The 14,425-nt window shown below is 37.8% G+C and overlaps 1 protein-coding gene across 5 annotated transcripts in view; it reads left to right on the top strand.

Annotated features, from left to right (window-relative positions):
* Positions 1-12,380, top strand: part of ZPLD1 (zona pellucida like domain containing 1) — a 109,161-nt gene extending 96,781 nt beyond the window's left edge. For 4 of the 5 annotated variants that reach the window (XM_067002823.1, XM_067002824.1, XM_067002822.1 and 1 more), the window contains 6 exons: positions 2,644-2,741; positions 3,381-3,461; positions 4,291-4,462; positions 5,835-5,943; positions 8,647-8,676; positions 10,528-12,380. In XM_067002823.1, the coding sequence (XP_066858924.1) occupies positions 2,644-2,741; positions 3,381-3,461; positions 4,291-4,462; positions 5,835-5,943; positions 8,647-8,676; positions 10,528-10,703 (666 nt within the window). In that variant the 3' untranslated portion in view covers positions 10,704-12,380. The remainder of the gene's footprint in view (positions 1-2,643; positions 2,742-3,380; positions 3,462-4,290; positions 4,463-5,834; positions 5,944-8,646; positions 8,677-10,527) is intronic. The other variant, XM_067002825.1, reaches the window with a different exon arrangement.
* Positions 12,381-14,425: the final 2,045 nt, after the last annotated feature.

Below are 14,425 nucleotides of genomic sequence, written 5' to 3'. Positions count from 1 at the left end.
TGAGTATAAAACACAGTAACACGACCTAGACTAAATCTGTCTCTGTTCTGTGGGTGCAAGCTGGATTAGCACAGCAAAATGTAGACTTCCCTTCATTTGGCGTTATTACTCTCCCATTTCTCCCATGAAGGACCAAGACCACCTTCTGGGCAGTTTTCATCTACATTCCCTTGTCCTTTTTGTTTGCATGTGCCTCTTGTCTTGTATTTATATGGCTGTTTTTTGAGGACACACACAGTCTTTATTCTGTATTTATACAGTCCCTCAGTTTGCAGCTCTGGCTTTTAGGTTCTACTGCAATGCAAATAATCAGTTGTAGTAATAATAATCACACTCCAGAGTGCATACTTGTTTGCATTTATTATGTTTATGTGCATATTTCTAATATCCATATACATCTGTGTATATATGTGCATAGATGCATTGTACTGATACAGATGTTCTGTAGAGTTCTGTAAAAAAATAATAAAAATAAATAAATCTAGATCTATTCCCTTAGAAATAAACTGTAGCATTTTTTGCTGGAGTATTTTTATGTTCAAACCTCGTAAGTGTTTTGATCACCTAATTGTCATGAGGCATGTGGGATTTGTTCCAAACCTAAAGCCCACAGTACTTGTTATCTTAGTGTATGAACTTTCAAGATTTTAAGGGTAAATAATTTTAACAGCTTTCAACTAACACTTCTATCATACCTTTTAGATAATTTAACTTGGATATGCATTATTGTATAAGCTTTTGCTATGTAAATATGGAAGGTGACAGTAAAATGTGAAAAATGTGTGGACCTCTACTTAAAAAAAACATTAGTCCCTGAAATGATTTTTTTGCGTTGATTAAAAATTTTGTTCATACATTTTAAATACCTGATTTAAATATCATTTTTTCAATCTATCAAGCAACATTTTTGTAAATTATGATTCTGATTTTTTGCATTATTATTCATGCCATCATGACGCTGAGTTATAATTCATGCAACTGATTTAAAAGTCAATGCTTTAAACTTTGAACATAATGAGCTATAAATATTGTAACAGGACATTTTCCAAAGGCATTCTTTAAAAAATCATGTTTGTTTGACAGAACAGAGCTCTGAATAACAACCTGTAATCTGTTAAAATGAAGATTATACTTCTCTCATTTTTAAATAATCCTGTGACCAAAAGGATGGGGATGGGAAAAGTTGCCAAACTTCTCTAAATAAAGGAGTTGACCACCACTTGTTTGTTACTGCCTTTCAGGACCTAATTCTGCAATCACTTAGCTAAAAATGCTATTAATGCTTGTACTGAGAGTGCCTTTGTTTCTCAGTTACCTACTGGAAAGATGGGCTTTCATCCTCTAAAACTGATGGAATTAGGAACTTAGTGTAGAAAATTTTTTATTAGCTTGCAAAATTTGACAGAGCTAGTTAACAGAGAAATGTATAATTGAATTTAAAGAAGGCAAACATACCTGTTTAACATCCTAAAGGATCTTACAATGCGAGATATTTATGCTGTTTTAAGAAATGATCTCATTTGAATGGATCTGCTAAGACTTGCTCTGTGCATGTCAGGGAGCTGGTCTGTGTGTGCATGCGTGGCTCCCAAGTCCTCCAGTAATGAAGTGAGTACACATTTGGCAAACTGTGATTTTCGGCATCATTCCCTTGGAAAAATCACTTGATTTATGTACTTAATCTTTCTCGTTACTGTCAGCTGCTGCTCTTGCCCACCACAATGAACCTGGTATTATTGTGGCACTGTCAAAATTTCACTTAACAAAATTTTTCTTATGCATTGAGTGCTTTGACCTCTCACAAGAGGTCTCAGTATGCTGAATCCCTGTGCTTTCTGGATTAGCAACTTATTTGACATAGATGACATTACCTGTAAGTGCATTTTGATACGCTAAATTAACATCTGTCACTCTGTATTTGTTTCATGGCATCTGTGGGTCATTGCTCAAGTGATGTTAATGATTCAGCCTGTGAACAAAGAAACTAGCAAAACAGCTATATCTATGTAGTTATATATGGGAAAATCTTTTTTTTTTTGTTACATACAAATTTATTGAAACAGAATTTTGAAGTACTAGAATTTAAATGAAAATATTTGTTACTTTAAACCTTCAACAAAACAAATTCCATGAAAATTACATTTTGGATATTGGAATATGTCTAAAGCTTAAGATGAATAATGCCTGGAGGCATTGCTATCTCCACTAAATTAAATAATTGTAAGAACCTTTCCTGGGCAAGACTGCACTGTGACAACCTAGTTAATCTCTTCTTCAAAGAAAACTACAGCAGTCACTGTTTGCTTGTAGGCACTGGGTGACATTAAGGTGTTAGCTTGAAACCTTGTTCATAAATAATAATTTTCTTTGATTACTGATCTAGCCACTTCATAAAATGATAAATAGATTTCCCCAAATAGTTGCATAGGGTAAGACAAGTCAAGTGTTGTTGATCTTTAAAGACAAACTTGTAGGCAAATGCTCTGGAACTGCTTTCTATCTCCTCCCAGAAGGAGGACTAAGTAAATAGTTGTCCTACATGAGTCAGAAATTAGATGTGAGTTCAGTTTGTGAATGCAGATGGGTACACCTGAGTTGTCACAGTGGGATTTCTTGTACATTGAGGCAATGTTTGTTTTTCAGGACTCAACCTACAGCCAGCAGCTCCTTATCCCAAGTACAGGTTTACCTTTGAAAACAAAAATATATGCAGCTGTGAGAGCAACCAACCTTGATGGCAGGTACCATAATGGATGTTATTTCTTGTCCTGTTGGCTATTCAGCTCTTGGGTTTCTAAATTATTCTGATTTAGAAGCATCAGTCTTTTTTTTTTTTTTTGTGGGTTAGAAGGACGTTTAATGTTTGAGCTCATTGCCCTCAGCTGGAGGTTATCAAGTCCTTGATGTTGACTGCATATCTTGCTGCTGTTAATCATAATGAAAGTTCTTTCCAAATTATGCTTTACACCCTATATTGTTGTTCTTTAAGAAAGGGTCGAATGAGGAACAAATGAGAAACTCCTGGGCTTTTAAAAATGGGAAGGTTTTGGCTTCTAGTTATATATGGCCATCACTTCTGAGAAGAGGTACATATGGATTGGCATGTTTTTTGTCTCGCATGAAACCATATGATTTGAGTTATAAAGTTCTACTGCTGTGGTGTGTGCTGTTTAGTTCTTTAAGTTGGGAAGAAACAAGTGGTATAGTTGGAACCTAGTACTTTAGCTTTTAAACACAGTAACTCAGCTTCAGTGTAACAGCCTGCATTACTAGTTTGTACACTTGCCCATACTGTCCTTTCATCTTATCCCCCTTGCTCTCCACCCCTTCTCTTATGTTGCCAGTTCACTTCATCATCTATCACTTTGCCTCCTGTACAGGTGGAATGTCTTGATGGACTACTGTTACACCACGCCATCTGGTAATCCTGGTGATGATCTTCGGTATGATCTTTTTCTCAGGTACATCCTATGCAAACCCAGTATTTGTGGTTACTTCTTTTAAAAAACATGATTATAAATCTCCCTGTTAGTGGTGTTCTAAAACTGCCTGAAAACTAAGCAAAGCTAGCAGAGAGGCCTGAGGGCTGGATTTATAACATGTCAGGTCTTGTCTTGTTTATGAGCATAAAAAAAAGAATCAAGCTCAAAGTCATGAGAATTATGGTGGAGAAGCATACATCCAAAATGGCTGTGCTAGAGATCAGAAACACCAAAACTGAATGGTTAAACTGGACTTTATCTTAATAAAGATACCCTTGTGGTCAATGACAATGATATAAAATGTCAAAGCCTGTAGTTCAGGAAAGGAGTTAAGCAAATGATTAAAGATTACTAGATGCTCCCGCTAGTCCCAGTAATAATACTTACTTGAATTGGAACTCTGTAAAACATAATTAGTATCTTGGCAGTATCTCATATTAAGTCTCATCAGTGATGGTTGCTTGGTGAAAGGCTGTCTTCATCTGGAGTTACCTGTCTATGCTGGTTAGCACACATGATTACTTCTTGTTTCAGCCCTCAATTTTTTGGGGCCACTGGAGTTAAATGGTATTTTGGATATAGCTGTGATGTTGCAAATCGTAGTGTTTCTGTAGCAATGAGCACAGGACTGTGCAGCCTAGTAGGGAGATTGTGGCTGCACATTTTGGACATCGTGGCATTGTGGTCTTTTCAAGGACCTAAAGCACTGAACTGCTGCCTAAGTTATCTTATTCTTAACTAAGAGCTTTAAAAAGCTAGCCATACATCTGCTCATCCTACTTTTTTACATTTTTTTAACAAAATCTAGTTGCGACAAAGACCCACAGACAACTATAATTGAAAATGGCAAGAGCCAAATGGGAAGGTTTTCTTTTGAGGTATTCCGCTTTGTTAAGCACAAGAACCAGAAGATGTCTACAGTCTTTCTTCACTGCGTGACAAAGCTGTGCAGAGCAGATGACTGTCCCTTTCTTGTGCCAGTAAGTTTCAATGGATAGAAGTTGCTGCTAGTTATCTGGATATAAGTTAGTCAAACCGGAGTCATTCTGCATCCAAATGTAATGGATATCTGGATGACATAATGAAGATGACTTGTAGAGTCAGAAGTAAGGATGTTCTTTGTGTGTCTGAAGGAATATAAACCAACTGATGAATAAGGTAATGAATGTTGTCACCTAAAGGTAGAATAATACTAGACCTGCAAAGCACAGGTTGTTGAACACGCAAGAAGTGATCTTTTTGCCTTTTGGTCCTTAACTCATTATTAGAAGTAATGACTCTAAGACAGCTTCAGAGCTGATATTCTTAATGTAGTGTCTAAGAAACAAAGTACTCATAATCATAGTGGATGAAATATAAATATCTTAGAATAGAATAAATAGAAAACTTAAAGTTATAGTAAGCACACTTATCCTGACAAGGAAAATTTGAAAGTGTTTCTGATAGGGGTGGGGGAATTATTACTTCCTCTTTTGTTTATTATCACCTCCCTTATAGTTTGGAAACTGCTGTTTTGCTGAAGTTAATGAAGATGTGTAAATTCAAACATTATTTCGTTTTGAGAGCATAAAGAACAAGAAGTATGTCTGGGAAACTGAAACACTTGAATATGCATACAAATGCAATATTCTTTGAAGTCTTCAAAATGCAGTGTAGTTTCCTGCTGAATGCCTTTCCACTTAGAATTGTAAAGTGCTATCAGTTCAGTATACTTCTTTCATTTTGTGCTTTATGTTATACTTAATTGTGTTTAAATAATTTGTTGTTTCTATGGATGCGCATGTTCTGAGGGTTTTGAAGTTCTTTTGTATGAAGCTGAAATTGAAGAAATGCTCTTATTCTTGTGTACACAAGATTAAGGTAGATAAGTTAGAGATTTAAATTAAAGGTGGATTCCAGATGGTAGTGCTGAGGATTGTTTTCTTGTGTCATCGCTATTTAAGACTCCATGGAAAAGTATGAAATTTAACTTAAGAAGCTCCCTGGAATAGGGACTGTAGCGTATTGTCTATCCCTGTTCAAGCAAAATACATTTGTTGGGAAAAGTGACTGTAAACAAAGCTTTGGGAAATTAACTACTGAAAATTTAATATGAGATGGATCTTGTACACAACAGCAATGTGGTTCTGTAAATGAAGTGAGGCAAAATGCAATGGGAAGCTAGGCATTTACAAGATACACTTCTAGGGAATATTGCAGCAGTTTTTATTGCAGAGTAGTTTAATGCATACTAAGAAATAAAATCGAAGTTGTAGTATTGCTTATAAAAGAGCTTCCATTAAAAAAGGAAGCACAGAAGGGCAATAATTCCATTCCACTCTGAAACGGTGATTGTTTTGATTAACTGTTCAGATTTGCAGTAACAGAGAAAGAAGAGACACTGGTAGGAGAACAACTTGGAGTCCTCAGAGCACCTCTGGCAATGCTGTAATCACTGCTGGCCCCATCATTACAAGGAGTGGTAGGAACAAGCAAACTTTTTCTGTGTACTGCAAGAATCTCGAACACCTGGGGAAATGTTTTTACAGTTAACTAAAAACTTCCAATGACTTAGAGAAAGGGTGGTTTCTCCATGAGTTTGGGTATTTTTTCCTGAACTATTGAAGTCTTTGTTAGAAATTTTGAACTAATATTTCTGCTCAGCTCACATGATTCCTCTTGACCCCATGAAAATCTCTGTGAGATACTGTTATGCATGTACATCCATTTGAAAAGCTCAAACTCAGTAGGTTGACTTTTTTCAGATTTCACTGAATATAATGGAATTTACAGTACTGTGTTCACAATCACAATTTAATTTGGACGGCTAATAAATATTCACTGTCACTTTCTATTCACCATTTCTTACAGTTTCACATGTGTTTCTATTTGTGTTGAGTAATGTTAATACATGCTATACTTAGCCTTCAACTATCAGAAGGAAATAGGACAAATACATCACACCTTGTAAGGGACTAAAATCTACTCTTTTAGATCCAGAGTTAAACTTCATGGATTTCCATTTTAATTGCCAAAAGTAAAGAAAACAAAAACCAACCCAAAACACACACAAAAAAAACCCACAACCTGTAGTCTCTGAAAATTATTTGACTACTGTTGATAACTTAATAAATTAAAAGTATTTAAGAAATTCTGTTTTGCAGATTTCAGCAGTCTTAGATTTAGGAACCTGAGAACAGGACTGAATCCTGTCTAGGAAAAATAATTGAAACACTTGAGAATAAAATCCTTTTTTACACGCAAAGTGGTTCTGCCCACATGTACAAAGGCCAATTGACCCTCCAGTACTGGGAACCATCTACCAAGAGACGTCTTAAAACAAATACTCTCAGTTAGAAACAATGTTTTTGCAATCAAAGTCACTATTTTTTTTCTCCATTGTACGTGGTCTCAATTGAACACCCTTGCTGTCATCTGATTAGTCAACAAAAAGTGAAAAGAACTAACTTCAAATTTGCATGCATGAATACTTATTGAAAATAAATGACAGATTTGCTTAAACATCTATGCTAGAGAAATGCTGCCTCGACCAAGGAATGGGAACTATATAGAACTTGCTATGTGAGCAGCCCCTGTTAAGTGATATACTTTGATTCAAATGCTGTGAATATTGTTTTTATTTTTATTTTTTGAATAATAAAAGTACTTCAAAAAACAGTGATTCAGTTCTGAACTCTGCCACCAATTTCCTGAGTGCTGTTGGTCAAGTCAATCTGACTTGAGCTTCAGTTTTCCTTCTGGAGCAGAAAGAGGCAATTAATATTTCCTTTCACTGTCCTTTACCCTTGTGGAAATAAGTGTATTAATGATGTGACATTCATGAATACTGTAGTGAAAAGGAGGAAGGTCATGAGAAAACATCTCAGTTGAACAAAGGTGACTTTGTGGGCAAAGAGTGCCATAGGTGGCAGTACTGGCTTACTCTGACATGAAGCTATGCAAAGGTGCTTATAGTATTTTCAAGACAGACACTGGTCCAGCTTTAGTACAGGTGTGTTTGTACAGCACCCATAAAACCTGCTGCACCTTGCTGACCGTAGTACGTATGTCTGTATTATATCACGTGGCTGCAGTTGCACAGATGTGCAACCCCTCGCTTTCCTCATCTGATTTGGATTGGTGCTGCATCTGTCCTGGGGCTGGTCCTGTGTGTGTCACTGTCTGCATAGGCAGGCACCTCAAGTAGTTAGCCAGGTCTTCCCATCACTCTAGTCACAGTTATTCTGGTAACAGCACTTTTTATGTAGTTACCCTAGTATGAACTGAATAGCACTACTGCAAAAGAATAATGTCCCTTTTTCTGTGTATTTCTGAACTCATATTTTTGACATTGTATCCTTTTCAGAGAAGCTTCATTCTTGTTTGTTAATCTAAAAAGTCATTGTAGAAGGAATACACAGAAGGAAATATTTTGGTCTCCATGTCTAGAGACAAAGCAGGTATCTACTTGTGAAAGTGAAATTTCATGGATTTTGATGGTTGTCTCACTTAAACATAGAAGACAGCTGCTTAGTGTAAACATATATAAGAGCTGTGCTTACGAGTTGCCCCAGAAAAGCACAAACAATGACAAGAAATGTAGTTTTGAGATCGACAATGGTAAGTAACTTCAGAAAGATAAAACGAGCACAAAATACAATGTTTCCTTGAATATGATGTCACTATGTAACTGTTAAGAGCAAAGTGTGCATTGGGTAAGGGCATTTTTTGGTAATCATTTAAGGTCACTGTTTTTTTCTTGGAAAAAGTCAGGTTAAACCTTTTTTCATATACAGATACTCTTGTAAAATGGTTATTGTTGAAGGGACTTGTGTATAGTATCATGGTTATCTTTGTATTTGTATTAAAAGGAGCAGAATAGAAATGCAAATCTTTTTAAATAAGGGGGCCCTGCACTAAGGTGGTTTTTATTTTTATTTTATGCCACAGAATACTAAGTAACTTCGTATTGGTGCACTCACCTTAAAAATGAAGGAACGTCATGCAATTCATGTTGTCATCCTGACTTTACCACAGATACTAGGAGCAGCTAGTCAGTATTGCAAATACTGTTGATGTGCTTTGAAAATGAAGCTAGGACTTCTGTGTGCAAGGTGGGGAGGAGGGGTGTGTGGTCACCAGGTGTTTGTAAAAATGTAATGCTTCCTATTTTTGGTTTATACAGATGAGACACCAACCAACAATTCACAGCTTGGTAAGTTAATCAAAATTCCAAGAAACACTAAAGAGATGGTTTGAGTGAACCATTTTGATTCAGATCTATGCACTGAGCTAGATTTTTTTATTTTTGTGTGTGTGTGTGTCTGTCATTTAAATAAGTAAATACTGACATACCATAAAGAAAGCAAGCAATTGGTAAATCTAGAATGCTCAGTTTAATTTGTATACCCAGCCCCACCAACACAGTAACTTCTAATTCTGTGTTGGCTTTGAAATGAAAATCTGCTTCTGTGACATACAAGGGTGAAGAAACATTACAACTGCCAGAAGCAAAATTAAACTTAAGCAGTAAAATCTGCTCATGCCATCTGGGAGTTGTGCAGCAAAATTGTTGTTATGGTGCAGTCCAGTTCAGTTCACAGCTCAAAGTCAGAGGAGTCCTGCTTCAGCTCTTGTTCTGAAATATGCTGCAGGGGAGATCTGGTCTTTAAGTTTTACAGTGATTCTCTTTTGGGCACTTGGAAGACTTGTTTCAGCTTGTATGTTATTCTGCTGGTAATGAGGAGTAGCTAATGACTAGGAAAGGTTGTTCAAGCTTGGGTACCCAGGTGGTCCACTGGGCCATCCTACTTCTTACTTGCCCATAACGGGACCCAGTGGCACAATCAACCTACTGTCTCCTCTGAACTTTAGTAGCTATTTGTTCCCTTCTTTTCTCAACTTAGACCCTTTAGAAGCAGCTACCTTTCCTTTCTGGCATGGAAACAAGTTTTCCCTAAAATGAATTACTTACTGGTTTGTTCCTACCTATGGGTGTCATTAAAATAATAAAGGCAGTTTCTCCATTTGCTGCACACAGCTTGGTATTGTAATGGCTGCTACCTTTCCTTCCCATCCAAAGAAAACAGTAGTCTTCTTACCATTCCACAGCACCAGCCTTCCTGTGCCTGTTCTCCCAGAGGGGGGAGCACAGAGGTAGTGAAGTAGGATTACTAATGTAGTAGAGAAAATAATGGGTAAGGTCGGAAAGCATCACAGGATTGAGGAGGGGATGGCCACCTGACAAATAGAGAGCTGACTTTTTCTGCTTTAAGGAGGGAGGGATTGGTGATGTGCAGGCTGCTTCTGGGAAGAGCAGTGTGGCTCCTCACCTAGAAGCTGCCCTGTAATTTCACTGGACTGTTCAGCACTGGTAGTGCAAAAAACGAGCTCTTCTTAGGCAAACACTGATTGGTGCTTTGGATAGTACCTACCGCTCAAATGTTTTGTCCTCTGCTGTAAAAGATGGTACAGGCTGGATATGTGCATCGTAGTGTTCAGGTTCAGGTCCACAAACAGCCTTTTTGAGCTACACTAAATAGTAAATACATGTGTTGTATCTTCTCTCTGAGACTGGATAAAAATGTTAAGGGGCCTCCTGTGAAGGTGTGCAGACAAACTTAGAGTAGCTGAGATCTGACTCTAGATATGCCTGCTAAGGATTTTTATATCCATCATATTGAGATGTAGCTAAGGATATTGGGGAAGAAATCCTTTCGTTAATTTGCCTAGGCCATAAATCCTTATGCCTCACCTTGATAGTTTTTGGGCAGTAACTGTCTTGCTTTAAATAGCACAGGTCAAGGTTGGTCACCCAATGTGAGGGGTTTATGCAAGAAGTATCCTTACTGTCTTTATTCCCCAGCACGATGGGTATTGAAAGAACTAACGACTATTTTCAAAGTATACTTAAGTTTTATCCAAGCAGACAGGTACTTGCTCTGAAGTAGCTTTAGTCCCTCCATTGTAATTATTGTTGATATAAGGTGTTGTAATGGAAAGATGGATGTTCGGCACTGCTGAGAAATTCTAACCAGACCTTCCCTGTGCATTTTTGTTCTTGCAGCTCATCTGAATGGAGATCCTTTCCAGCTGAATTCAGTCACCAGTGCACTGATTTCTGGCGTGGTCATTCTAGGAATCACAAGCATTTTCTTTTTTGTATGGTCCCTAACACTTCTGCACAGAAATTGGCCCAACAGCTCAATTTTGAGTGGCATCCGAAACCCAGTTTTCAACTGAAAGTGATGTACTTGCACTTTTTCTTTGGAGTTGCCTTTCTTGTTCATGAGATACATCACCACTAAAAAAAAAAGGGGGGGGGGGGGGGAGCGCAATATTCCAGCTATATCCAGCTGCTATTCCAGCTATTCTCTATCTGCAGACTTGTTAGATGTTGTTGTGTAGGTAGGCAGCAGTAGTATTGGTAACAATCCTAGGAAATTATGAGAATATCAATTGTGTTTGTGATCAGACTGTGACATTATGCCCATGGGTGTGCTGACAATAGAGCTTGTGTCTCCAGCTTCCCGGTAAGTTCTTCAAGCTGAAGATGCTTAAGGTGAGAATCTTTCCAAGTATGCCATTCTTACGCAAAACCTGACACATTCAGAAACATTCCTAAATTCATATACACCTACTAAGATGAGGATCACTTCTATTTTGTCATGTTTTGTCACAAATTTGAAAAAACAATTGTAGCTCAGGAGGAGCTTGTTATTATCTGTCTTGGCTAAAAAGAGCCACTGAGAGACTTAGAACAACAAGTGACTTTTGTTTATTATTAATTTGAAAGTATTTTCTTAAGATATGTCTTCAGTTGATTTGTGGTGATATCACAAAAAACGACAGAATTTGGCTGGTATCTTTGAGTTCAGGGCAAATTGCAGTTGGTCACGAACAATGTGGCAGTTTTAGAGGTGGAGAAACTTTTTTGCCAACAAAATCACTGAGTGAGAACATAAGTGAGTTTTAAATCTGATGTTCAGCAGAAAGCTAATTCTGCACAGAATCACCACAAACACAGTCTTCAGTCAAATTCTAACACTGGGAAATGCTCCAAGGGGAGAACGTATTTGTTTAGCCCCTGCCTCCCTGAAGAGGCAAGCAAATGCAACCAACTAATACCAAAACTTTCCCGATCTGAAATTATTTTGGAGCCTAATTTGGCAGTAGAACTCTAACACCCCAATTTGTAAGGTCCAGTTTTGCCCTTTTTTTTTGTAGTTCTGACTTTCCTGTCTATACAAAGAGTAGTAGATCAATGCTTATTTCCTCAGCAGATTTTCCCCATGGATTAGACTTCTTCATTGCATGGATAAGGGGAAGAGAGCGACTAGAAGAATACCAGGCCACAAGCAGTACCATACTGTTGACTCCAGTTATTCTGATAAACAGACTTATCTGAAGTGAGTGTGAGTTACCAGGTGTCTTCAAACAGGTGCAGCTGTGTAGAATAGGCAAAATCCTAGTACTAGACAGGCCAAAATAGATTTGACATTAAGCTGGACTGGATAGACAGTTGGGATTTTGGTCACAGATTCAGCAATTAATTTGGAATTTCATTTTTTCATGTACTGTACATATTGGCCCAGAAACACCTCATTAATATTTATCATCATCATCCTGTGTTAACAATGTCTGTATTTTCATTAATGTGACACAACTGGCTAATGATCAGGGCTCCTTGGCTCTCAAGACTGAATACATAGAGACTTGTTCTCAGATTTGTGATCCTGCAAATGCTGTATAAAGGCCTGTTGTTTGCAAAGTCAACTGTGCTCTAGTATGGTGTCCCTAACAACCAACACTGTACCTGTTTTCCTCCCATCTCAATACCTCAGAAACATTTTTGCACTTCAGGGGTTAGGTCTGATGACATGTAAAACATGATTGTTTAATAAAATTATTTGAAACACTTCAGAATGAATGCTTTGTCTGAATTGGTTCCCCCCCCCCCCCCCCCCCCCCCCCCCCCGCCTTTTAAATTGTTTATATGTGCATGCAGTAACCTCATTTCTACAAACATGAGAAATTAGTTTGGTTAAGAGCTTTCAATATGAAAGATAAATTAATAAAGGTCTGCTGGCCCTTGAAAAGCAGTGACAAAACTCTAGAGATTAATGTCCAAGTCTGGATAGAAATAAGCCTCAGATAATCTGTTGTAATTTACTCATAGGCAACCACAGAAATTCTGTAAATGCAATTCATACTTCTTAGTTTTAGTTGAAAGTTTCCAGTGATGGAGCTAGTTACCATCCTCAGTAAGCTGTTAATTACTGTCCCTAGTACTTTTAAAAAGACTCCTCCAAATGTGAACATGCCCAGATTAACTTTCTAGTGATTAGAAGCTGTTGTGCATTGGTTAGACTGAGGGAGACCCCCTTCTAACAGAAATATTACATAATTTGCTTAAGACTGTAGGGAAATAGTAAATGTTACTGCAAAAAGTTGAAAAAGTTGTTGGTATAGTATCATACCTGTCCTATTTCAGTTTCTATTTCTGGAAATAAATTTTATTGCTTTTATATAGATAGAAGCAATTTACTGTAGTTAACAAACATGTCCACAAAACTTATAAATGTTTGGTTAGCCTGATCCTAAAATTTTGTTACCCGATAATGTAAACTGTGATTTTCTTCTGTAAGGTAAACTTTTTGGAGCGGTTTGTTCTTGTGAAGAACCAGATTAGGTGGTGTCTTGTGTTGTTTATCTTTTCCTCGTGTGAAAATTATTAGGTACCAAAAGGTGATCACATACTGGTTGAGTTAGTGAAGAGGGTTCCTGCAGTCATCTGCGGGAGCAAATGCATCTTCATCTTACTGATGTATGATCACACGATGCATCTTCATAACTCACTGAGATAAATGCATCGAGGTGCATGTGGAGGTCATAACTCGTGACCTCACCCCTCTGAGTTTTGAGAAACAGCTTAAGCAGAGTCAGGGCGGATGTGCACAAAGGCTGCACCTTACTTATTCAAAGGCAGAACATTAGGTGAGAGGGGAGGACAAGTGGCTTGAAAGTGTAAGTTATGTACTCCTGGTTCTTGAGATACTGGGTCTTAAATGGAGAAGTGAATTAAAAAGTGTGCTGTATATGAAGGAACTTTTAATCCAGATGTATAATCCACCTGGATACATAAAGTGGGTCTCATAGGTTAAGTGAAACTAATTTAGTAAAAAAATATAATCTCCCCTAATAGAACCCCGTCCATTAGTGGTGCCCATCACCCATGCCTAAACACTTTGCACAGAGGCCAGGTTTCTGCAGGTAAGCACAATGTACTGAACAGTTCCCAGGTTGGTGACCCAGATATGGGGCAAACAGAACAGACACCAAATGACTCTAAGATTGGTTTAAATCCAGTCAAATTTAATTAATCTGTACCAGTGTGGAAATACTTCTTGGCTTTGAAAGAAATAAAAGGAATATCCAGCTGGAGCTAAGCACACCGGTATGTGGGATAAATTCAGCTGATACTTGACAAACAGGTCTTGGCGAGGTAAGCTGGAAGTTAGTCAGGTTTTCCACTTCATTTGTCAGGCAATATTTCTTACTTTTGGTATCTCTTAGGCTCTACCAATATTTCAGAAGCAGCAGCCTTATCCTGTTAAGCTACTCATCCTTTCATCTGGAGGAGACACAGGCAGGAGTATTGTGATAAACTAGGAAATGTTGCAAGCATGGCAGACTGGTCCTGCCTTAGGTTACACCTAGTCTTTATTTTAATGCCACTTGGACATTTCTAGTGCCTTTCAGGAAGAAAGATCATCACTTTTCTGGCGGGATGGAGGTAGACGGGACACAGCAGAGTAGCTCTGCAGTTATTAGTGACTAGACTGGTCGTTTGAGACACAGTCTTTCCCATTCTTTAGGAGAATGTTTGTGCAATTTGGGAACAGATCCTTGAGGTGGTGGAATTGAAAGTGTAAGGGAGGAATATTCTTCATTGAGTGATTTTT

The sequence above is a fragment of the Anser cygnoides genome, chromosome 1 (assembly GCF_040182565.1).
Source record: "Anser cygnoides isolate HZ-2024a breed goose chromosome 1, Taihu_goose_T2T_genome, whole genome shotgun sequence".
NCBI classification, from domain to species: Eukaryota; Metazoa; Chordata; class Aves; order Anseriformes; family Anatidae; genus Anser; species Anser cygnoides.
This window is presented reverse-complemented; position numbering and strand designations above follow the sequence as displayed.